General features: G+C 37.9%; 1 protein-coding gene across 2 annotated transcripts; it reads left to right on the top strand.

The window, feature by feature from the left end:
* The first annotated feature begins 7,399 nt into the window (after window positions 1–7,399).
* LACTB2 (lactamase beta 2) lies at window positions 7,400–21,618 on the top strand. 2 transcript variants are annotated; one of them, XM_063327042.1, is made up of 7 exons: window positions 7,401–7,566; window positions 8,014–8,177; window positions 9,470–9,593; window positions 11,847–12,025; window positions 16,213–16,361; window positions 17,961–18,042; window positions 20,644–21,618. In XM_063327042.1, the coding sequence occupies exons 1-7, from the start codon at window positions 7,445–7,447 to the stop codon at window positions 20,685–20,687; spliced, it is 864 nt and encodes a 287-aa protein (XP_063183112.1). In that variant the 5' UTR covers window positions 7,401–7,444; the 3' UTR covers window positions 20,688–21,618. The 2 variants fall into 2 exon arrangements, with proteins under 2 accessions (XP_063183111.1, XP_063183112.1); XM_063327041.1 differs by lacking the exon at window positions 20,644–21,618 and having other exon boundaries at window positions 7,400–7,566; window positions 17,961–18,928.
* The last annotated feature ends 3,004 nt before the right edge of the window (window positions 21,619–24,622 follow it).

Here is a 24,622-nt window from a genome sequence, read left to right as displayed (position 1 = left end):
TGAAACAAAAATCATATGGAAACCATGTGACACAGTTAATGATTTGCTACCTGTCAAGAACTGACATTCTTATGACTACATTATAAAAATTCTATTCTAAAAATTCAGTTTAGAAGTCCTTGGCCATATTTAATATTAAATTTAATATATCATAAAATTCCCTTAAATAAATTAATTTCACACTTTATTCCATAAAAGTAAAGAAAAAAAAAAGAGTATCATTTTCCCTCTGTATGTTTATATATCTGTGCATGCATCTTCAAACTTAGATTTTAGTTTGTTAGACCTGTAGAGCAAAAGCCAATAGATATTTATGGAAATATATATGTGTATATGTGTGTGTTTATATGTATGTGTTTGTACATATTCATTTATTTATTTGTATACACAATTATATATCTGAAAGACTTACGAAAAAAGAACAATCTTTTTTGGCTATAGTTGAAAACTATTGTACAATGCATTTTAAAATATGTACAAAAACCTTTTCTGTGTAATGATACATGAAGGGACAGCATGTGTCCAAGGGCAAGTTATTAAAACTGTTTTCCTCTCGTAAAACTGCAGGCATTTACAAAAGTCTGCTCCAGCACTATTCAGTGCTATTGGCACTCCACATACAATTTTTATGCATGTTTAAAAGAACTACATGTTTAAATGCAAGTTTAAAATGCATGTTTAAAAGAGCTGCAGGTTACAAGGAGCAGGTGTTGTGATTCAGCCTCTATGACTGCGCTGCCCAGGATGATGCATACTCTCAGCCAGAGCAGTCTATAGCTTTTCTAGCTCTTAGGACAGGAGACACAATCCTATCAGTGTCTTCATAGTGAACATAGTATCAGTGCTTGCCTTTTCTTGTATTTCTTCCTGCTTCTCCCTTATAGGTTAGAAACATCCCAATCCTAAGCAGTTCTTGCAGTGCTTGAAATACCATTATTTTCCTGTCATCACTTGAAAGACAGAATCAATGGATCAAGTTAATTTTCCAAAGCTAAAAAAAGCAGTGTCTGAATTCAAAGCAGTACTGCAGAACTCCTGGTTCAATTGCACACAGTTCATTTCTGCAAGACAACACATTAGGAAAACACCTCAGGACATCAATGGGGCAATGCATTATCCATAATGACCTTCTGAATTAACGCAGCAGAGGCCTTTCTGCCTTTGCAGAATCATCTTGGTAATGATTCAAAGATAACAGGCCTACTGCGTGCATGCCCAAAAGCTCTTCATAATGGCTGTGAGCACCAGGAATGCACTAAGTAAAAAAGTCGTGTATTGCTCCACGATAAAATCCCAGTGACTTCAAAGAAGCAGCGGCAGAGCAATTACAATGACACCTCTTCTGTCCTATAACTGCTCAAATGAATACAAGTACTGTTAGAATATAGCTTTTGTGGACAATATTTCATTCAACATTGGACTAATCTACTGTGTGCTTTTGCAGCAAATTCAACGTCTGATACCAGCATAAACCCATGTAATCTTTGCCGAGAAAAACAAAAGTAATTCATCATGCCCATCCTGTCTTTTATTCCCCTGACTTGACAGTTCCACTTGAATAAAATCCTCTGGAATGGACTGTACCACTGGTTCTCTGCAACCTTCGCTTCACTGGGACCTCGATGGATGAGACTGCAAGAGTAGCTGCAGGCAAGACAAGACTGTGGCAAACTGACTGTGGACTAGACTATCTACATTTAGCAGCTTTTACCAAGACTGCCCCTCTCTGTGGATCTGTGCCAGATTTGAAAAGTAACTGCCCCCCAGTACAACATAAATTTCTTTTAAATCCTAAAAAAATCTCTATTGATCTTAGTCAATGGTTAATATCATTCCTCTATGTATGAAAAATTTTGGTCATCTGAGATACGTTATCCCTGAATTATATACATAATTTACCTGCAAAGCAATAAATACATTATATACTGAGTTTTGTATATAGTTTAAAATTCTTATAGCTCCACTTCAGCTTTTTTTTAATTTGTAATAGGCTTTGCAAGCTATTTTCCCAAATAGCGATTAAGTTCCTACAGCTTTAAAAGAAGGCATCAAGTCACAAACTCATTGCTGTGACCTTTGTTTTTATTTAAAAATTACAAAAACTCTACAGCACAGAGAGACAAGGTTTATGTATCTGATTCTTGGAGTGTAAATCAAGCAGTTCATGTGCTAAATTACTGGCTGGATGATTTATTTGTATTCTAGTTAGACTTGCCATCAAAGAGAGCATAGTGACAAAACTCCTATGGTATTCAGTACACATCTTGTTATTTGCTTCCAAATGGAGTAGGAAGGACCTTTTTTCTCTGCTTTGATTACTGTTGACAGAACATTGGATATTTTCTCTTTGGAACAGTCCACTTACTCCAGACATCAGAAACTAAGGTTCTCACTAGGACTAGCATAGAAATAAAGAGGATGAAATGCCAAGCTGAAAAACCTGGGGATTTCTGAAGATTCAATGTGTAAGTGTCTTTACTTTTGACGCTTAAGCTTTGCAGTCAGCGAACGTTTTTGCCATTGGTATTAATGGAAGTTACAGAAGAAAATGCATGGCTTGAAAGAGTGTATTAGCTGATGACTTCACCTCGGTACAACGGCTTCCCCTGCTTCTTCATGAAGTACTCCAGTATACTTGTACGAAGTGTCAGCAGTGTTCTACCATTGCTGCTACTTGGCACCCTGCTGCAGCAGAACCCCTGGTCACCTGTCCAGTGAACCCAGAAGTTGAACTCACACGGAGTATTTATGCTTTGAGCAGCATTAACATACAGATTTTTAGGAGAATCTCACAAAGCCACAGAATGGCTGAGGTTGTAAGGGACCACTGCAGAACATCTGGTCTAACCTCCCTGCTCAAGCAAGCAGGGCCACCTAGAGCAGGCTGCCCAGGACTGTATCCAGATGGTTTTTGAATATCTCCAAGGATGGAGACTCCACAACCTCCCCAGGCAACCTGTGCCAGTGCTCAGTCACCTTCATACTGAAAAAGTGTTTCCTGATGTTCAGAGGGAACCTCCTGTGCTTCAGTTTGTGCCCATTGCCTCTTGTCCTGTCACTGGGCACCACCGGAAAAAGCCTGGCTCTGTCCTCTTTGTACCCTCCCTTCAGGTATTTATAGGCATTGATCATATTCCCCTGAGCATTCTCGTCTCCAGGCTGAACAGTTCCAGCTTTCTCAGCCTGTCTCCCATCTCATGGTAGAGATGCCCCAGTCCCTTCATCATCCCCCCTAACCATCTCCTAAAAAACAACTGATCTGGCTTTCTACATTTTCTACATAATGCTGCCTCTTAACATAGGAATCTTCCGTCCTGCGTTCCCTTTGCAGAATCTTCATCACTTCTTTTTGGTTTAAGGTCTCTTTACTTATCTCTGTACCAGGTAACAAGCATAAAAACATAATAAAACCAAAAGAAGAATTCTGCAAGTACCAAGAAATATATGCATATCTTACTAATATTTGTTTTATAAATAGCAGCTAGAATTGTATTAAAATAACGCAAAAACCTACCAACCAAAAATCCTCTCAACAACTTTCATGTACCAATGTCTATGAAGATAAGCATCTCAAGAAATGTTCTGCATAGTATTCACTTGATTGTGTCTAATTATCACAGAATTACATGCTGTACTTAGATCTATTAGGCTATTACACAGCCACATTTATGCTTAAAATGAGGAAGAAAGACAAATGCCAGTACTCAAAGGTTTCTTGAGTGCTAAAAATTCAGTCACCTTGTGGGATTTTCAGAAATACCAAACTGCATTTTATGTATCTCATAGCTGAAGAAAATTAATCCTCCATCAAATATCACATTGTATATGACCAGCAATCTCACGTTAGGTTATTGAAATTCAGCTTCTTTTTCTTTTTAACTACTAGTCTAACATTCCCTGCTTCATAATATTTTTCCCCTCAAAATTTTGTCTTAACAACGTAAAACAGTCAGAGAACCAAAAGAACTTGAGGCTATACATTCATATTTGCTTGCACCACATTAGAGATTATAATAGCAAGACTTCCACTACGTGCCTATTAACCCCTGTATTATAAGAGAAACAACAGACTTGTTAAACCGATGGGCTTGTGCAGGAAATGAAAACGATAGTAGAAGAAAGAACCTGCACTTCGTTCTCCAAAAGCACCCACTGCTGCCACCTACAGACGAAACAGATACACAGCTCCTGCCTAATATTAGAAAATGTATTCTTTCACTACAGGACAGTAACAGTAGTAATAAGTATTCCCCGGGGAACAAATCTACCGTATCCCAAACAATTCTTAATTTAGAAAAAGAAAAAGTTCTTGTGATGTTAAAAATAACTGGCACCTGACTACTTCTGCGTTATCAATGACATGTAAAACTTCAGGTATATCATTTCAGAAATCTCTAAACTTTCAGAATTTTCTTAGAAATAGGAAACCACTGAAATACACCACTTGTCATTGCTTAGGTAGTACCTTCTTCTAACGACGCAGCAACTAAACTTTATCTAAGTGCTGAAAATGGGTTGAACATACCATCAAATAGGTATACATGTGTGTTACAAAATCAGCATAATAGGGTACCTCATGATTAGGTGAGTTCATGTCTAGTCACAGTTTCTTATAAAACAATATACAGGAAAATTATATGGGAAGAGACCGGAATATTGTGTATAGGGATGTCTTTCTTATCTGAGCAGCATAACTGCACAAAAAGGCTTCTTTCCTTTGCCCCGAAACATCCTTTCTGTTGACTGTAGTTCATGCTTTGATGAGCTTGAAAATAAAAAAATAAATGTATTCGTTCTATATACCAAATAAATAAAGTTTTGATTTATCAGATAAATCAAATAAATCAGCTTGAAGGCCTAAATATAGATGTCCGGTACCTGTACTGTGGCACAGTTTCTGTCTGTGGTTTTTGTGATGCCTGGCAATTAACAGCTGCAATCAAAGTCCATACCCAGGAGTAGATTTTTTTAATTGCCGCATAATATAGGCCTGCACAATGTACTGCCAGCAAGCCTCTTGTGTGTCACAACGCAAACTTTTTGGCTGAATGGGTGACTGCAAGGTAATGCATACTGTTTGTGCAGCTGAAGGGTTAGCTAGCACTTCAAGTGTACTAACTGTAGCTAAATTAGCACTGATGAAACAGCCTAGAGGCAAGCATGCTGTCAGACCCCGGGCAGTGAAGATACAAAGCAGGTGAAAGGCACCATTTTTTCCCTGACCTCGGATGCCAGCTGAAAATCTGGAGTTGTGAGTCGACACTAGCCAGTGTGGCATGGCTAGGCAGGTAGCAGGGCCTTCATCAGAGCTGCCTCCCCGCCTCATGCCATCCTCTGCCTCAAGCTGCCCAAGAAGCCAAACATGAAGCCAAACGCATCGGGTGAATCTGTGGCAGGCTGAGAACAAGCAATGGGGGAAGGAGGAAAGAGACATAGTGTTAGAGAGGGGGAATACCGGTTTGTCATACATGGCAAGATGCAGACCTTTGTTAGCATGTTAAGGTCTTCAATAACGTATCTCCTGGCATGTACTGAATGTATCGCTTGCCCGCATTAAAGTTTAAGCAAACACAAAAAATTTAAACTTCAAAGTTTCATGAAGTTACAAAGCTCTGTTGAAGCCATGAAGTTTTGTTTTTCAGTTCCATGCTGTACACCAAGTTGTTCGTATCTTACAAGCCTTTTGGAAGTTTGCCTCTCAAGATCATGTTTGGGGATTTCTCCCCCTTCAGAAGACAGTGGGAATCTGTTCCGTTTGCCCATGCAAACCCTAGAAATGGCCCCAGATCACATATAAGGGTTGCAAGTCTATTTTCATATAATGAAAAAACATTTAAGCAAAGAACATGCTACTACCAAACCCTTTTTTGTGCTTTGTATGGCTATAATCACCTTATAAATTTACATTTATTTGTTACAGGTAATACATAGGATCTTATATAGGTATAAAACAATTAGATAATATTTGAAATTCTAATGTTGGTAAAGTTGCCCACAGTAATATTACCTGCTTTAATTTCAGGTCAAATTATCTGGTCAAATTCTTCATTTACTTTAAGGAGAGAACAAGCCTGCTCTAATTTCTCTAACAATGCCAGTTGAAAAGCAATTAATCAGGGGTTTCAGAGGAGACACTGCAAAGCTGCCAAACAGGTGAATTTTAGCACTTTGCAGGCTCTAGAATGCATGCCGTTTGCAAACACAGTATTACTACTTGGATGACAGTGACAAAATTTCACAGAATCACAGAACGGCTGAGGTTGTAAGGGACTGCTGGAGAACATCTGGTCCAAATCCCTGCTTAAGCCGGGCCACCCAGAGCAGGATCCCCAGGACTGTGTCCCGATGGCTTTTGACTGTCTCCAAGGATGGAGACTCCACAACCTCCCTGGGCAACCTGTGCCAGTGCTCAGTCACCCTCACAGTGAAAAAGTGTCTCCTGATGTTTCACACACTGTGCTTCAGTGTGTTGGCTACTGCCTCTGGTCCTGTCACTGGGCCGTGTGACTGGACCAAAGGCAATGGCCCCGTGACAGAGCCTGGCTCCGTCCTCTATGCATCCTCCCTTCAGGTATTTCTATACACTGATGAGATTTCTCTCAGCCTTCTCTTTTCCAGGCTGGACAGTCCCAGCTCTCTCACCCTTCCCTCATGGAAGAGATGCCCCAGTCCCTTCATCATCCCCCCTAATCATCTAAAAAACAGCTGATCTGGCTTTCTTCATTTTCTACACCATGCTGCCTCTTAACGTAGGAATCTTGTGTCCTGCGTTCCCTTTGCAAAATCCTCTTCACTTCTTTTTGGTTTAAGGTCTCTTCACTTATCTCTGTACCAGGTAACAAGCATAAACATATAATGAAAGTGAAAGAATAATTCTGCAAGTGCCAATGTCCGTGAAGGTAAGCATCTGAAGAAATCTTCTGTGTATTGTGGCCCTTCGCCCCGTAGTTCCCCCATTTTCTTAAAAACGCTGAATCCTAGATAGCTCCTACATGTTATACAGGAGCATATTAGCTCCTACATACGCTGCAACCGGGCATGTTCTCAGAATATACAGAAGCTGTTGCTGCAAAAAAATTCCTCGCGGCTTTAGGAAGAAGCCAGCAGAGCCTGGACCTGCCTCTCACCGGGCAGCAGCCAGGCACCGACCCCTCAAAGTAGAACATCGCCTTTCTTCCACGGAATCACCACAGCGTTTGTTCCCAGAGGGCAAGTTTTAAAAGGAAAACCCGCCATGGCCTGTGGGCTGAGGGGAACCGCCTCAGTGAGGGCGGCAACCCAGCCACCTCACAGCCGGTTCGCCTCACGACCGGGCGGAAGGCCCCGGGAGGCGGAGTAAGGTGGAAGAGTGGCTTCCGCCTTCCCGCTCTTCGGCGGCGGTGTGAGGGGAGCGGAGCGGAGCCCGGGGAGGCGGGGGGTGTGTGTGTAAATTTTTCCTGCAGGGATGGTGTCGCTGCTGCCGCGCATCGAGAGGCTCTCGTCGCGGGTGGTGCGGGTGCTGGGCTGCAACCCGGGGCCCCTGACCCTTCAGGGCACCAACACCTACCTGGTGGGCACCGGGTCCAGGTAACGACCCTGCTCGGGGGCGGGGGAAGGGGACGTGGGGGGACGGGGCGGCGGCGGCCGCCGCCGCCCCGTCCCCCCCCGTCCCCTTCCCCCGCCCCGCTTGGGGCCTGTGCGCTGTGTTGGGCCGAGGCGGGGAATTCGCTGAGGGGGGCCGTGTGGGTGCCTTCCCCTCAGGCCCCTGCTGGGCCGTAGCTGCTGCGACCTGTCCGGGAATTTGAAGTCTGGGGACTAAATGTGTTATTTATCCCCATTTATAAATTGTTCTGCCACGGGGGGTTGAATATTATGGAGAGGAGAGACGGTGTCTGGAATATGAAGACATCCATCGTTACCACATTTCCCTGCGATGTTTGGTTCTCTGTTTAACATTACTTAACTATCATATGTCAAAATTCTCTCACTGTTTTTTTATTTCCCTCTGTTGTTTTTTTTTTTGTCCGTGTGTAGAAGAGTCCTTATTGACACTGGGGAGCCAGCTGTTCCTGAATATATTGGCTGTTTAAAGCAGGCGCTGTCAGAGTTCAACGTCTCAATTCAAGAAATTTTAGTGACGCACTGGCACCATGATCATACTGGTGGAATACCTGATATCTGCACAAACATCCCTGGAGGTAGGCCAGAGATTTCAGATATTGTTGAAAATGTTTCGTACTTGGCAAGAAAAAGCTTTTACTGAGTGCTTCTGTGCAAAGCACCTGAGAGATTATTTTGAAATCTCTGTGTAAACTACATGTAATTTCATTATACTGTTGCAATGTCTGGAATCGGAGCAATGAATAATCTGAATGTTGTAGTACTACAGTTTTGCATCAATACCTGTGCATACCTTCATAGTGAATTTTTTTGATGTGTGAATAATGAGAATCTAGATTACCATCAGCAGTTTATGGGATACCTGGAGCTGTGAGAAAAGATACTCTTTTCTCTCTGCATTTACAGTAATGACAAATTGACCATTACTTTCACTTGTGTAAAAACAATAAATAACTTAATCTCTGAAAAAGAAACATGCATAACTTTGAGATTCCTTACAGCGTACCATTAGTAATTGCTGACAAATTTGTAGACCTCGGATCATGAGGGGGAAGAGGGTAGGGCAGTCTGCACATGAATTCTGATATAAAAATCTGTATTTCATGTTGAGTAAGACATTTCTGCTTTAGTATCTGGGAAGCGAATAAGCAGTATGGATCATACAGTTCTTAGGGTCATTGGACTTTGTCAGAAGCTTTGTCACAGGCTTTATCAGATTTTGTAAAGTTGCCAGGTACTTATCTGCAAAGAAGCCCAGGCACTGCTGAAAACAACATTGGTGTCTTTGTGAGGGTTTTGGTTTTGCAACCCATGAGCATGGCAGTAAAGACTAGCAAGGGATATAAATACCTTTCTGGATTGCTATCCGTAGCTGTTCCAGCCGAGGCCTTCACAGTTCAGAACAATAGACACTGAGGGAACTTGCAGATCAAAAAGCCTCTGTCCACTGTTACGCAAATGTTGAATGGTGCTTCTGTGAATCATAATGCAGAATGAGAATGTGGATATCTTAGTGGTGTTGTAGAAGCCTGTGGGTTTTGGCTCTTGGTGAGTCAAGAAGGAACACTTGTAAAATACAATAATTACTGACATTTCTTTTTTAATTTCACTTGTGCTTTTTTGTCTTCAAAACTGTTGCTGTTACAAGAGTACAGTATTCAGATTCAGTGGCTTTCACTGTTCAGTTTTTGTGGCTCTGGAATAAGGTTGCTTTATAAACACAAAGTTATTGTAGAGAGTTTCTTGTTTCTAGTTTTGTATTCACACTGTGTAATAATTAATTGTACTTGTTCAACAAGTAGCCTTTCTGTGGAATGAGCTTTGTTAGTGACAAATTCAAAACATCATTTTCTTTGCTTTCTTTAAATAGACTCTGAATATCGCATCTGTAAGCTTCCTCGTGTCCCTCACCGTGAAGAAAAAATAAAAGGAGGACATAAATATTTTTATCTTAAAGAGGGAGATGTGATACAGACAGAGGGAGCCACACTCAGGTAAACCCCAATTTCTTCAAGTTTGCTGGATCACTTTTTTCTTCCGAATTCTGAAACATATATGTATCCTAACTTCTAATGATTGGCAGCCCATACATCTAATCTTGTCAACACTTATGCATGTAGACTTCCCATCATGATCCAGTAGGGTGCGTTTATACAAAGAAATTGTTTTTACGAATGAGGATTATCAGGAATTTGCATTGGTTTTTGGCCTCAGCAGAGAAATTTAGAACATTTCCTGTGAAAAATATTTCCTCTGGGAAAATCAAATAGGATTTTACATACTTTCTGATCACTCTTAGATAAGTAGTTATTATTAAAATTGATACTTTTGGGGAACTTTACGGTAGTCTGGATGGATTATTTAGCAAGCCTTTCTTTTTACTTTAAAAGTATTTCCCAAGGAGACACTAAAACATTTAATACTTAAAATGTTTAAATTTAAACCTTTAACCTGTCAGGTTCTTGTAGGATTCCAGTTTGGGAGGGCTTCTTCCCAGAGAGCATACTGCCTGTCTTGTTAGTATGAATGACTTTGAAACGGAAAGCTATTCTGCCTCACTCAAACACACACACACACACACACACACACAATAAAAAGATCTGACCATTCTATTTCCAGAGGTCTTTCATTAACAAGTCTTTACTCTTCTAAGAGCACATTTTGCTTGTTTTCCTCAGTTTAGATGAGAATTATATACCACTTGCAGAATATGCCAGATGGCCGATTGGAAGAAAAAACTTAAAGAATGTATTTGACAAAAAGCATTTTATTTTGTTAGTGTAAAAAAGAAAATACATGGAGAGTATGATATTGAATATTGAAGACCTATCACTATGCTAAGTGGCCCAGGTTTGGACAAAATCAATTTAGAGATGGAAAACAACTTGTTAAATTTGAATCCAAGTAAGACAGGCATGGCACACTTTTAAGTTTTGGGTAATGCAGCCAAAGTTTATGCTTCTGTTATAAGCAGGTACTCTCAGCTGATTAATCCAGTAAGCACTTTAAGGATACTCTTAGATCCACCACTGGTTCCAAAATAGCAGTATCTGCACGTTAAATTTTAGTTAGCAACCTTCAAGTTTTCAAGGTGTGCCAGGAAGTGTTGGGTTCTTTTTCCTTAGTTTTTCCATGTTAGTGGCTAAGCTCCTGGTAAAGTTTCATCAGGAACTGGAGAATACCACTTCCTACAAAGGCAAGATGCCACCCATCAACTTGATTTTTATGTTGCCTCCACAGGGTGATGGCTCAGCTGCTTTCTGCTGACCTCAGTAAGAGCTGGAAGTCATTGCATCAGATGGTGCTGTGCCTCTGGCTTCCCAGCCCCGCACTGCCATGGCTGGGTGCCATTTAGCGTTGGCCTGTACATCCTGCTTGGCACCAGCTCTGTCCGTTCCCTATCACTGGATAGATGCATCTGCCATTAGTAAGAAGATTCAGTTGAATTTCAGCAGTGATGCTGGTCTGAGTTGTGTACTTTCAGTTTGAATCAGCCTCAACTTGAGGCCTCCCGCCTTTCAAAAATGGTAGCAGAAGGACACTGCACTGCTGCTCAGGTTACTATATGTGTATCAACTGCCCATTCAGGCTTTGCTGCTTTCTAATGCAGTACTCATTCAAGATGTGGGGTCCTCAGTCCTTACCATTTGTAAGGCTGTTTAATGACCTGCACATAGAACAGCTAAAAGACCATGATTCCTTGTGTTTGACAGCTCTGCTCCACTGTGTCATGGAGCTTTCAGGGAAAAATAAATTCCGGGAGACAGAACTTTAATCTGGGTTGGGTCCAGAAGTTTATAGTTAATTTCTAAAAAAATTGGCAACATCATCCTTACCCTCTTTTGCTAAGTGCAAGGTGTATGTCAAGAACTTCACACGTTTCAATCTGCAAATAACATCAGTTTTTCTTTTTTTAAAGCTTCAGAGTAAAGCCCTCTATAACACAAATTCTATATGACTAGCCAGCTCTCTTCATGCACTTTTATTATGATGTGTCTTGTAAGTAAAAGCATGTTAGAGATGATGATCTGTGTTCTCTACATGGTATAAGAAAATGGACTGGGATTATACAAAGTGATACCCTGTTTACATTGACATTTCAGCCTTTTTTGGTCTATTTTTTCTGATTTTGTTACAAGCTACTTTGTAAGTGTATGGTTTTATCGTTATTTTTTTCTAGCTTCTGAAAATGAACTGTACATGCTGTGTGAAAAACTTATGCTTTTTTGTTCTTGTTCTTTAAAAAGAGTTTTATATACGCCTGGACACTCTGATGACCATATGGTTTTACATCTGGAAGAAGAAAATGCTATATTTTCCGGTGACTGTATTTTAGGGGAAGGAACAACAGTAATTGAAGACCTGTATGATTACATGAAAACTTTGAAAAGGTTATTAGAAATGAAACTAGATTTAATATATCCAGGTAAGTGGTTCTATTTTTAACTGCTCTGTTTTACTGTATAATTTTTAAATATTTGCTCTAAGAATTTGCGAACTCTTACTACATTCAAACACCATTACTAATGTAACAATTCAAGTTCATTATATATCCAGTGCTAAGCTAAGATGACTTTATGACACAGTGGTTTGCAAGACTTGAAAATTATTCAGTGATAGGTATCTTTCCTTCCAGAGATTTCTCCATTTGAGGGTGGATCTGGCGCTTCTGTGCCTAAAGCCTAAAGAGGCCAGAATCTTTCACTGTTGGAATCATGCAGCAAATTTCATTTTCTTATATCACTCTATCCATGTGCCTTAATGTTACCCTGCAAGAAAAAATAATAGTTGTTCTTTTGGTCCTTTGCATCCTCACATACACTGCCAATGTGAGTAACCTGGTAATGTTTTTCTGAGAGAGACCTCTGTCCTTTGCAGCACAGATTATCAAAGTTCATCTTGGAAAGCTACCGAACTGTCAAATGGTTGTCTTAGTTAATGACTTGGCTTAAATGTGAATGAGAGCCAAGAGGCTCAACATCATGTTCTAAAAATAAGTTATCGATTTATTCAGTCTATGACTATGCTTTAATTTTTTTGCTCTATCTCCCCCAAACCTTGGGAATGCATTTACTTTTCATATAAACCATGTGTCTGTTTGACAAGACTGGATTTTAAGAATTCATTAGGTAACTAAGGCTTAAGCTCCTCATTTGCTTTTTCAGGGCTACATCTTAGGATTTTTTCTGACTTTTTCTGTTTCATCTTCTTCAGCCTGTCATTCTGAGCGACTGTGTCTACATTCTCAGTTCAGTCTTCCTCCATTAACCATCTATGTTTAGCCTACATAAACAAATCTCTTGCGTATTCATTCTTAAAAAATCTTTTGAAGTAGGTGTTTTTTAAGTGCTTTAAGATCTAAGCATAAAAATGCTATTTAAGAAAAATATCATTATAGATATTCCATGGATGTGGAGGCTGACATAGACAGAAATAGTGACTTGGTCATAGTTTTTGCCTTAACTACTGATAAAACTAAGAATATTTTAGCCTCCAGAATCTCAATCTATTGATCAATTAAATGTACTTTCTTTCTTAAATACCTACAAAACACCGTCTGTTCCTCTAATTGAATTTCTGCCTTCCAAAGCCCCATATATGACAAATTCTATTTGGTCTTTCACTCTCTTCTTAATCATTATTTATCTACATTACATATTCACTAAGTTGAATATTCGTCCCATTTATCTGTAACTGTTTGCTACGCTGTTGTAAGTATGTTCATGTTGTATTTGCAATTAGGAAGCTAGTCAGGTATTATGCATTTTCAGTGATGAGTAGCTACGTATTGAGATGGTTTGGAACTAACTTTCTTTTTTTAACCATGCATCACAAAATGTTATGTGCGATTGTGTAAAAGATAACTATTGCCCAAGCAGAACAATTATTTATACTATTGGTATGAACTACAGTAGAATGGTAACTTATATCAGAAAGTACTTTGCTTTACCAATACATTCTATATAAGCTCAGTACTTCGTCTTTATTGGGGTTTTAGGTCTTCGTAATTCTTGAGCTGTTTCTCTGTTCCCCATCCACAACAGCCTCATCCACATTGCAGCCTCAGAATTAGAAGTAGGGCAGCGTGATTTTTTTGTGCGGGCATGGTGTGAGTAGCTGAATTTTGCAAAGCTTTCCCCTGCCATGTTTGTTTTTTAATTTAATGTGGAAATGACTTCAGGCAGAATAGTCATGGCAGTCTATTTACAGCCAATAGTTGATGAGAATCTTTAGGACCAGAAAAGGGCGATTTAGTCAGCAGAGGGCTCCCTATCCTATAATAATAAACAGCGTTCCTTGATAATATAGAAACAAATGGTACTGGAGTTAGGAATCTGTGCAAGATTTCATGAGCCAATTATTTTCTTCAATTTTATCCTCTGTGCTTTAATTTACTGTAAAGTAAGAGAATCTCTATTACTTCACAGGGTGTTATGAGAATGAAAACTTACTGTTTCTGATCATCTGGGATATACAGAGGTCTGAAATAATACAAAGCTCTCTGATATAAAGTCTGCAAGATCTTGCAGATACAAAGATCTTGCAAAGATCTATTTCACATGCTCAGAAACATTTTACATTATGCAGATTTTAATTTATCTATTGGTGAAGTCAACTGTGTGTCCCTGAAAAATTATGGATGGGAAAGATCCACATTTGGATTTAGTTCCAAGGTGTCTGACATAATTTTAATGTATGTATATGCATACGCAGTGGCTATGGATCAGATGATGTAAAGGATATGAAATGCCTTTAGCTTTGTAAAACATGGGTTCCATTCCAGGTACTGACATCGGTCTTGTACGTTAAGTCAATTAAATCACTTGGAAGAGCAGGAACTGGTTTTAAGAGTGCCTTGTGATTCAATGTCCGTGCCTTAATTTTGGATTCTTTAATGTGACTTCTGTCATTGGAGAATGCAAGAGAATGGACAGTTACCATTATAGTCTCTGCTCTGCATATCTTAATGTGTTTTTTCTAAATTTAAACTTTTTTTTTAAAAATGGTAACATATTTACTAGAAATACTGTTAATATTTGTAATTTATTTTGTAAGGAAAAATAGCTTCAGATTAAATACATTTGAAATCATTAAATATATGTGTATACGATAGTATAGTTTTATATTTACATGTTACATATTTTATTTATACTGTCTTTACACAAGGTAAGCTTCAATGTATATTTAGTAATTTCAGATCTGCTGAAGTGAGTGTATCAGATGATATGCATAAATATTTTGACTTGCTGAAGGATAGATTCCTTTGACACTTTTTCATTTCACAGATATTCAAAACATGAAAAATTAACGGCTATATTTCTATAAGCTACCTGTCCTCAGGCAAAATAAACTCTAATTTAAAACCCTTAAAACTAAAAACCCATTTAGTCAGTTAACACAAAAGTACAAGTAAAGAATATGATGGTTTTTTTAAAAATAGTCACAAGAACCTCGAAAGAAACTGAGTGATTTGGATGATACCGAGTAACTTCTAAAAGAAAGCTATGATTTTTTACAGTAGTTTCTGTTCTATTAATTTTATAAATTACTTGGAGTTTAGGCTGGCAGAGCTGGAAGTTGCTGCTGCAACTTCAGGTGAGGTATACAGGCAAAGAAATAGGAAACCTTGCTATAAAAAGCATGTGATGACTATTAATGCAAGTAAATTTCTCTATAGGTAAAACATTAATTTCTGTGCATGTAACTCATTTCTGAAAAATATTTTCTTTTCATCTGCCATTTTAGCGTATAATGAACCAGTATTTGATTTTTCTCCAAAGGTTAGTGCTTTACCAATTTAGCCTTTTTCTAATTTGATTCAAAGACCTTTCAGTAAGTTGAACATTTCTGATCTGCCACAGTAAGTCCAGGAAAAAACATATGTGTTTTGTTTATTAACCAGCCAGACATAAAATGATCCACATATAACCTTCCTTGTGCATTGCTTATTCCTGCCCTTACAGGTTCCAATTGATTCACTGATTTGTCTTCTATTAATTTTTTTGATCATACTTATTAAAGTGTGTTCTTAAGGGAATGAAGTCAGTGTGTGAGTCAGTTTTGAAGATCCGTCCTGGAAAATTTATTTGTCGCAATAGAAGATGTTACTTTTCTTACCTCTGTGTTTGTTGGATAGCCCCACAACAGGACAGTGGTACATGAGCCTTTTACCTCAGCCATTACTGTTCAAAGACCAGTATAGTTTGGGGAGAGAGAGACAGGCATTTTTCAAATCCATTCAGCAGTGAACTCTTTTCCTTTTTTTTTTTAAATAGCCTAAAGTAGTCTTTCCTTGCCTTCCTTATTCCATCTGAAGTATTCCCTTTCCCCATTCAGACTTTTCAGATCCTAATTCTTCCTTTCCATCTTAATGCTTTTCAATTGCAGACTGTGATGCAGACATTCAAACTTAATTTTGGCCTACTTATATGAAATACAAAACCATGCAAAGAATGTCTTGCAATTTAACATCAAGGATACTCTGACAGGTGCTGCTCCCTTCTTATGACTTCTAAGTCTACCAGAGTTCACATAAGAATGATTCAGTTTTTCAGTAGCATGCTTAATTCCAAATTTAAGTAATAGCAGTGTGGTACATGTGTTTTGATTTAGGTCATGGCCCAGTAGTACGTGATGCAAATACTAGAATCCAGAGCTACCTTTCTCACCGAAATGCACGTGAACAGCAAATTCTAAATGTTTTCCAGAAGAATGCTGGAAAATCATATACATCCTCGGAGCTTGTAAAGATGGTATACCAGGTAATTGTTGATTAAAAGTTTTTAGATCAAGCTAAAGAAAATTGAGGTTATGTTCATAAAATTGTATGTAACAGTTTAAGTAGTCGAGTGAAGACCGTGGTGGCTTTTTTAAAAGAGAAAAAAGAAAAGATTGCTGCTTGTTCAGAATTCATATATGACCATGCATTTAAATTGTATTGTTTGAGCACTTCACTGGAGTAGGGCCCAAATGATTCTTACAAACTTCTTATTTCACTATCTGGGTGGTCCTTAAAGACAGTTTCCTAGAACCAAGCAAAAATAAAGTTGTAGTGCTTGGTCCTAAGTGAAAAGTATGAGATGACTGTTAATTTTTTTATTTGTCGAAGTCTGTTTGCAGTCTCCTGAAAGATTGGTTAAAATTTCTAGTTCCTGATCAGTGTGCGGGAGGATGCAGGTGAACTGACATCTCACAGAGACGGATATTATGCTCAGGAGTTGGGTAGCTTGCGTGTGTCATTAGACATGCATAAGAGTATTTTTTTCACTACTTCATTATTCTTCACGTAACCTCAATAATCTGTACGTGTGGTATGGGGTTACCACTCCTAGCAAGTAGAGATAAAAAGACAGATAGCATTTACTTCGGAGGAAGATGTCAAAGTTGCCAGTGGCTGTGGTTTGTGAACAGGTCTGTAACAGCTTCACAACTCATTTTTCATGGTTCTGCTGATCCCCAGTTTCCAAAAGAACGGCTATGTCACATTGAATGTTTTGCAGTGCTGACGTACTGTTACCTGTGGCTGTTTAGCTCCTGCAGTTTTCCTGCCTGAACAACTGCAGTTTTTAAGTATATAGCCATTCACGTTTCTGTAAATCACAAACCACTTGTCCTGTCACTATATGATAAGAATTTTTTCAGTACTACTAAAGCTTTCACATTAAAAAAAAAAAAAGAGTCAAATCTTCCAAAGCTTTTTGAAGATTCACAATTTATTGAGCTAGTTTTCTAGTGAATTTTCCTGCCAGACTCATGTTGTTTGGAGGAGGACTTTTTAGTTTTGAAAAAGGCGGCTTTACTTTCAGGATGATAGAGCTGAAGAGGGGCATTTTGAGAAATGTTATTGTTTTTTACCTAATGAGCATTGGAAATCTTTAAAAGATACTTTGTCCTCCTGAAGTTGTTGTATTTTTGAACTTGTTTACTCATTTACAGATACTAATCGTTAAAGGATATTTAAACCGATGCAAATATTGTCATGGAATAGAAGTGATTGGTATCTGTTGAGAAATGCATCTTTAAATTTGTCACTAAAAATGCTCAGCTACACTGACAACCCAGTGCAGACCAAGCTCAGAAGAGCACAGTCTTCTTAGCATTGGCCAAAGTTTGCGCAATACAAATGGATAGTGCAAAAAATGAGCAAAATAAACAAAAATGCGGTATTAGGCTACTAGTTTTAACTGGCGTAAAACTGATTTACTCATTTCGGTTTGTTGTCATTATATAACTAACTGAATGTTCAACATAGCAATTGAGAAGAGGAAAATCTATGTTAATGATTTTCATAATGAAGTTCCATATTGAAAAAACAGTTGGGAGATACTTAAATTCAAAATGTGTATTTGTGCTCCCATTAGGATATCCCTGAAAATTTACTTCTAGCAGCAGAAAATAACCTCCTAGTCCACTTGAAGAAGCTGGAAAAAGAAGGAAAAGTGTGTAAGTTGTGGATGGAGGGGTGGACGGAGAGTGATTTTCATTTTGATATTCTATGTACTGTTTCTCATTGTATTTTAGTACATTATTTCCTGGGGGGAAAAAATACCTGCAATTAGTTGCAGTAGCTGTCCTTCAGACAATTTGAAGTAGAATTATATACAAAAAGCCTATATACAGTATTTCCAAACTTTTGGAAAATATTTTATAAAATATTTGTGAGATGCTTAGAGCACAGATTACCGCAATGCGTATACATTTAAATTTTTGTTTTAAACGTACCATGGAATACATGGTTTATACCTTTGTGTATTTTCTGAAATTCATACCTAAGTATGCACGTATGTAGCATTTTATGGAATTACATTTTATGTTTCTGCCTTTCCTAAATGCATATTGTTGTATGTGTGTATTCTAGAGATGGTTAAAATCGCACAGTATAAGTTTTTATAATTTCTGATTAGTACAGTACTTAAGTAGAGCAACTATATTTAGTTTTCTGTTTTTACATGGTGCCTTTACTTTTAGTGAACAAGGTGAAGTATTCTATTTCTGTAATGGCATGCGCATGTGGAAATGTTACTCAGCCAAAAGCTAAGGAAAATATTTTTCTGTACGTTACATAACTGCACCCAGAACTGTCTACTTAAAAGTAAATAACTACATGAATATTTAGAACGCTTTCAGATTTTCAGCATTTACCAGCCTGAATAACAACATGAAATCAGTGTATTTTTTCCAACTTAGACCTTCTGTTTATTTTGATGATAAATCAGCTACTAGGTACTAATTGCTTGAACAACTGAGACTTAATTTTTGTAATAATAATGACCTGCTTTTTATTCAGAGAAAATAGACTAGAGACACATGAATACAGTCATTACTGAAATGCTGTCTTTGAGCATATTTTGTACAGAATGCCATGGAAGCTTACCAGCGTGATACTTACTGCACCTGCTTTTAAATGGGGTCTCAATTCTTGGTTATTAACACATCATTGACCTACACATTTCTCCAGATTGACTGCACAAGATTCCTCTGGGGTGTCAGATGCGGTTGACTATTTATCCCTTCCTTTCACTGCCAAAGCAGCTCAAGCAACAGCATTTTCTGTTTAGATGTAGTGGATAAATTAACTTTCTCTTTAAAGGTAGACTTGCAGTCTTCCTTACAAAAGACTGTATGTATGCATCTTAAATATCCAGGAATTTATTTGTTTGACTTAGATAGTGACTTCCATCTCTTAAGCTAAGGGTTTTTTTGCAGTTCCCTCTCCCGCTTCCCTCCCCCCTGCCCCACCCCCACCCCCAAAAAAAATTATTAGAAAGTTTAAATAACTAGAGGAGATACTAATCAGAAGAATTGTTGTGACTCTTCTACTCCAGTTGGAGGTCCTTGGTTAAGCTGCATGCTCCTGCTTTCCACAAAGCACAAGAAGTGCCCTTTAAAGTTTCTTGTTTTGTTTTTTGGGTTTTTTTTTTAATCTTCAGTTTGTGCTCACAGAGGAGGAGGAAAGCAATCTCATTGAAACACTTGGGCGTTTTCTGTGCTGACCTCTGCAGTATAGAAACAGTTGTTAAATTTTTAAATACAAGCTTAGACCCAGAGCTATGATAAACACTTGACATCATGTGACCTTTGTCAGTTTTTCAGTTCAAATTAAGGACATCTGTTAAGGAAAATGAATTCTGTTGGTTCTGAGCATGTAGCATACAAATACTTGCGTGCTCATGTTACTTGTTCATTTGGTTTTGATATGATGGCCTTTCCACATAGTCTGAGTTGCAGTATTGCAAGTTTTGTTCTCATTATGGAAGACTTGCGTTGCAGTCATAACACTGTCTGCTTAATTTTCACAAAATATTTTTCCAAAGAAACATGTTGTCAATATGGGTAATGAATGTGACAGGCATATTACAATGTTAGAAGGGAGCTACTCCATGCAAATTATGGCCATATGCTGTCTGCTGCAGTCATTAATTCACCACTTCATTCTAGGGATTGCAGTTTATGTTGGTACATAACTTTTATAACTTCAATTGGGAGTGAAACTGCCTTTACAGATTGGCTTTTCTCACTTAAAACAGAAAAATAATGCCTTGTACACAGGAGTATGTCACAATATGCGCGTGTAAGCTTTCTCCCATATTTGGATATAAATATCTTGGTCACTGTTTCACATTTTTAAAACACAGCTGATGAAGTGATAAAAATAATTTGACTGTTCTTAATTTAGCAGCACAGATTTTTTTTTTCCTCTAAAGTTTATAAATTTCAGAATATGCAACAAGCTCTCTGCTACCTCAAATTTCTTAACATCTAGAAATTTTAATATTCTGACCTTTAAGTAACTGTAGGATTATTAAACCCTTTTTTATTAATCATTCTTTATATTGCTAGGTGACATTGTGAAACAGTTAATGTTTATCACCTTCCATTAAAACTCAACACCGGCCTGAAGGAAAGTATTCTAATAGTTTTAATAAAAAATGACATGTACAGACATACATATGTATGTACAGGTTAAGTTTGAGACAGTCTAATGTTTATATATAGCACGTAAGTGTTAGTTTGTGACTAATTTGGTCTTTTTTTTCTTAACAGTATGTGAGGATTCTCCCAACTTCAGATGGAGAAACAATTTATAAGTTACACAAGATTGCTCAAGAATATTTTTAATCCGCACAGTTGCTGCATGAAAAAATATTATGATGAGCTCAGATGATATGTAAAATAAAAACTAATTCTTCTTTCTTCTTTTTTTAAAGGGGTAACGCAATTCTGAAGCAATGTTACAGTCAGTTAACTAATGTTTTTCATATTCTATTTTATGGGAATTTTAAAAAATAACCTGATAAGTACTGAGTTAATAGAATGGAATGAGTATGAAGAACTGAATGTTACCTCTGTTATAAAATACCCAGCTTTTCATCGGTGGCAGAAGAAAAATAGCAAGGTCTTATAAATTTAATATTGCAATATCATAAAGCAATATTATAAACTTAATATATATACTAAAAAATCCTCAGTAAAAATAACAGACAATATCTTATTCTAAACCTGTTTTCATTTGGTTGTGCTTTTCAAAAAGTGATTTTCCAGTAAGTTATCTGTGCAGTCTAAAAACCAAGTTATTTTTGTTAACAGATGTAAATACTGGGGTTTATATTCCTATTTTAATTTAGCCGCCTGTGCACATCTTTGCTGGTTGCTCACTGCAATAGATTTTAACAAACGCTGAAAGCAATTCCAGACTTCTCTGTTTTCTGGTGGAAACACCATTTCTATGGAATTATTCAAAGGATTCATAAACTTTAACTAATCAATGCCAAAAAAATGCACAGAGTTGGAGCAGACTCTTAAATTCTTTATCTTAGAAGATTCTTCAAGAATGTGATTAAAAAGCTGTATAAATTCAGGTATGTATTTTACACATATGAAGTTAAGTTTGTCACTTTATAACTAACAAGCTTCAAGTTTTGCTATTAAATCCATTTAAACTACAGGTATTTTAACTAAAGATTGTATTTGGTTGTAAGATACTGTATAGTGTATTAAAATAAAATGTTTGAAGATTAATTTAAACTGCAAGTTCAGTTCTCTGTGTAGCTTAAACTTCCAGAATAGTGCATAAATATTTGCATTACTTTGTGTATTCAAAGTGTGAAGTTTTTGTTAGATACACTTCTGTTAATGCTGGCTCAACTTTAAAAAAAAAAAAAAATCAGATATGAGGTGTTTGAAAGTACCAAAGGCAAATATGCGTCCTTGAAAATCCTTGAAAACCTTTTACTGTTCAGTCCTGTGCCTTCATTTGTGAAACATGCATATGTTTGGCTAGTCAAAGCATGTCTTAATAATTATGGTTATTCTATGAAGTTGATGGCATTTGTTCTGATCAACTGAGCCAAATCCAATATAAGAATACTCCCAGGAACAGCAATCCAAAACTGAAATCATGTTCTGAAGTAGTAATCAGACCCTGAAGAGGGGAAACAATAACTTTTCGCTCTATGAAATGATGCTTTTTGCAAACTTCGTTGATCTGGTTTTTAGCCACATCGTGATTCTTGCTCCCTTTTAACTTTCTATGCAGTGCCATTTTGGGGTCTTTTTCAGGTCTCCTAGTTTTTCTTCCTTTTATATTTTCTGTTTACTTGCACTCTTCCGTTTCAGACGCTTTTTTTTTCCTCCTTCTCCAACAAACCTGATTTTTTTCAATACCTTTTGGGTTGTTTCTCTCTTCATAATTACACAGAAGCTTTCACATGGACTTCTTGCCATTAATAATTAGTTTTCCTGTAGTGATTTTTGTGAATTTATAGTGACCTTTTACATTGTTAGGAATAAAAGGGTAATTGTCACTGTTTTCTTTTCTAAAAACTTAATTCACATTCTCTGAATGATGTCATTTTGCTTCAGGAAAACAGAAAAATCAGTGAAATGGCACAATTTTCTGTCATGAGGTCTGAGAACTGAAGCCCGTAGGAAACTGGTATGAAGAGGTGATGTCTCATTACTGTTCTGAGCTAAAGAAGAAATCTACTGTCAGGCAAAACTTGCTGAATCATCTTCTTCTGTTGCACTATACTTCATTTTTAAATATACGGAAATGGCTTTAGAGTTCAGTTGAAGTATCATTGCAACTTGCAGGCAGTGAAAGTGAGAGGATACAAATCAGAGAATTCCATGTTTTGTGCTGTGCTGCAGCAAGCGCCTGACAGTCTCAAAAAATGAGGGAAATTGCAGTTTAACCGGATTTGTCGTCAATGATCATATCTGGTGTCTCTGAAATAATAAAAGCAGAGATTGCACTGTTACTAAGATGTATATACAATAAAGGTAACATATCAGCTATGACATGTTGTAAAAGTCTTAAGACTCATAAAGGTAGCATATCAGCTATGACATGTTGTAAAAGTCTTAAGACTCGTTGATGATGAAATTAAGTCAGGAGTGTTTGTTTATTTAAAAATAGAATGGCAATGTAAGCTGTATGTCACGTATGTATAAAAACGGGGATTGGCCTATTTACACCCCTTGTATTGAATACATTCATCTGTGCAGAAAGCAGTAAAAGTTAAGAACAGGAGAAGGAGCAATTTCTGTCTTATTAAGATGGAAGGGCAAATGCCATTTGATGCATTAACTTTCTAAACAGCTGGGGACGGAAGCTGGAAGAAGCACAAATTGCATTTCCAGCCTTGCTGCCAGCTGATTTTAAGATCCTGTCCTGAGAGGGCATCATTTACCAGGTTTAAGACCTAGGAAAGAAGTTTGATGGTATTTATAACCTTTTGAGGGTTTTCTATTCGGTTTCTTGCTAACTTGCTTATTTACATTTTGTTTAAAATGTTGTTCTTGGTTATATCTTTAAGCACGTTTGATGAGTGAATTCAGGAAAGGTTCCCAGATAGGAAAAGCGTTGTTCTGTTTGTGTCTGTTATTGTGGGTGCAGTAATATGCTCACCAAATCCTCCACAGCCTTGCCACCTGAAACAGTGTATTGGGTTTGCGTGGCAAGGTTTTGGTAGTGGGGGAGCCACGGGGGTGGCTTCTGGGAGAAGAGGGCAGAGGGTTCCCCTGTTTCCAACTGGAAGGGAAGGGAACTTCCTAAATGACGCAATCATTTTGAAGCCTGGTATTTCAAAATATGGACATAGAATCATAGAATGGTTTGGGTTGGGAGGGACCTTAAAGATCATGTAGTTCCAACCTAGACCAGGTTGCTCAAAGGCCCATCCAACCTGGCCTTGAACACTTCCAGGGATGGGGCATCCACAGTTTCTCCGGGCAACCTGTTCCAGTGTCTCACCACCCTCAGGGTAAAGAATTTCCTCCTAGTATCTAAGTTAAATCTGCCCTCTTTCAGTTTAAACATCTGGAAAGAAACCTGTCAAACACAGGCCAGCAGCCCACTGGCAGGAAGGCAGCTGAGGGCTGACAGTCTGGGGTGTTTCAGGTACGACGCTTCACCTAAAGAGCCCTAAGAAACATCACGTGGCAGAAGAGGGAATTCCAATAAAACGAAGGTGAGGAAACTGTTCAGATGAGGCAACAGGTTGCCTTGTTTTCCATTTCAGTACAGCAGTTTACACTATAGCCTCAGGACAAACACAAAGGCAAGGGGCTCTGTGCCTCTAGCCAGGCACCTGAGGAGCTTGCTGATTGCAGCTTTAGGAAAGGATGTTTTGTCCCAGTTAAGCCCTGTTTGTCATGTTCTTTGGAGATGACCCACCCTGATTTCTTTTAAGGCTGAGGTGGGAAATAGATGTGATACTACATTGCAAAAATTATTCCGATTTTTATCCCAACCCAGTGTACTTCTCAGGTGCAGTGTGTTATATCCATGACTACATGGTATGCAGTTGGGCATATACTTTCACATTGTTATTGCTCAAATAATGTTCTTTCTTAAGAGTTACAAAATACTGGTGTGGCCAGGGGATGAGGAGATTTCTGATGTAAAACATCTTGGGACTGAAATACGAATGCATATGTTTAAACTTTTATATTAAAAAAAAAAAAAATAATCTCCAACTATGAAGAGAAAAATTGCTGTAGCCTTTTCTGTATTTTAAGT

Source organism: Chroicocephalus ridibundus, chromosome 2 (assembly GCF_963924245.1).
Source record: "Chroicocephalus ridibundus chromosome 2, bChrRid1.1, whole genome shotgun sequence".
NCBI lineage: Eukaryota > Metazoa > Chordata > Aves > Charadriiformes > Laridae > Chroicocephalus > Chroicocephalus ridibundus.
The sequence above is the reverse complement of the archived record's forward strand: the minus strand, read 5'-3'. Positions and strand labels throughout refer to the sequence as shown.

Excerpts from the sequence above, each read along its gene's own strand:
- LACTB2 (XM_063327041.1), top strand. The coding sequence starts at position 7,445 with ATGGTGTCGCTGCTGCCGCGCATCGAGAGGCTCTCGTCGCGGGTGGTG. Across the intron at positions 9,594-11,846 it reads ACAGAGGGAGCCACACTCAG|AGTTTTATATACGCCTGGAC; the intron begins GTAAACCCCAAT and ends TTCTTTAAAAAG. Across the intron at positions 16,362-17,960 it reads TTGTAAAGATGGTATACCAG|GATATCCCTGAAAATTTACT; the intron begins GTAATTGTTGAT and ends TGCTCCCATTAG.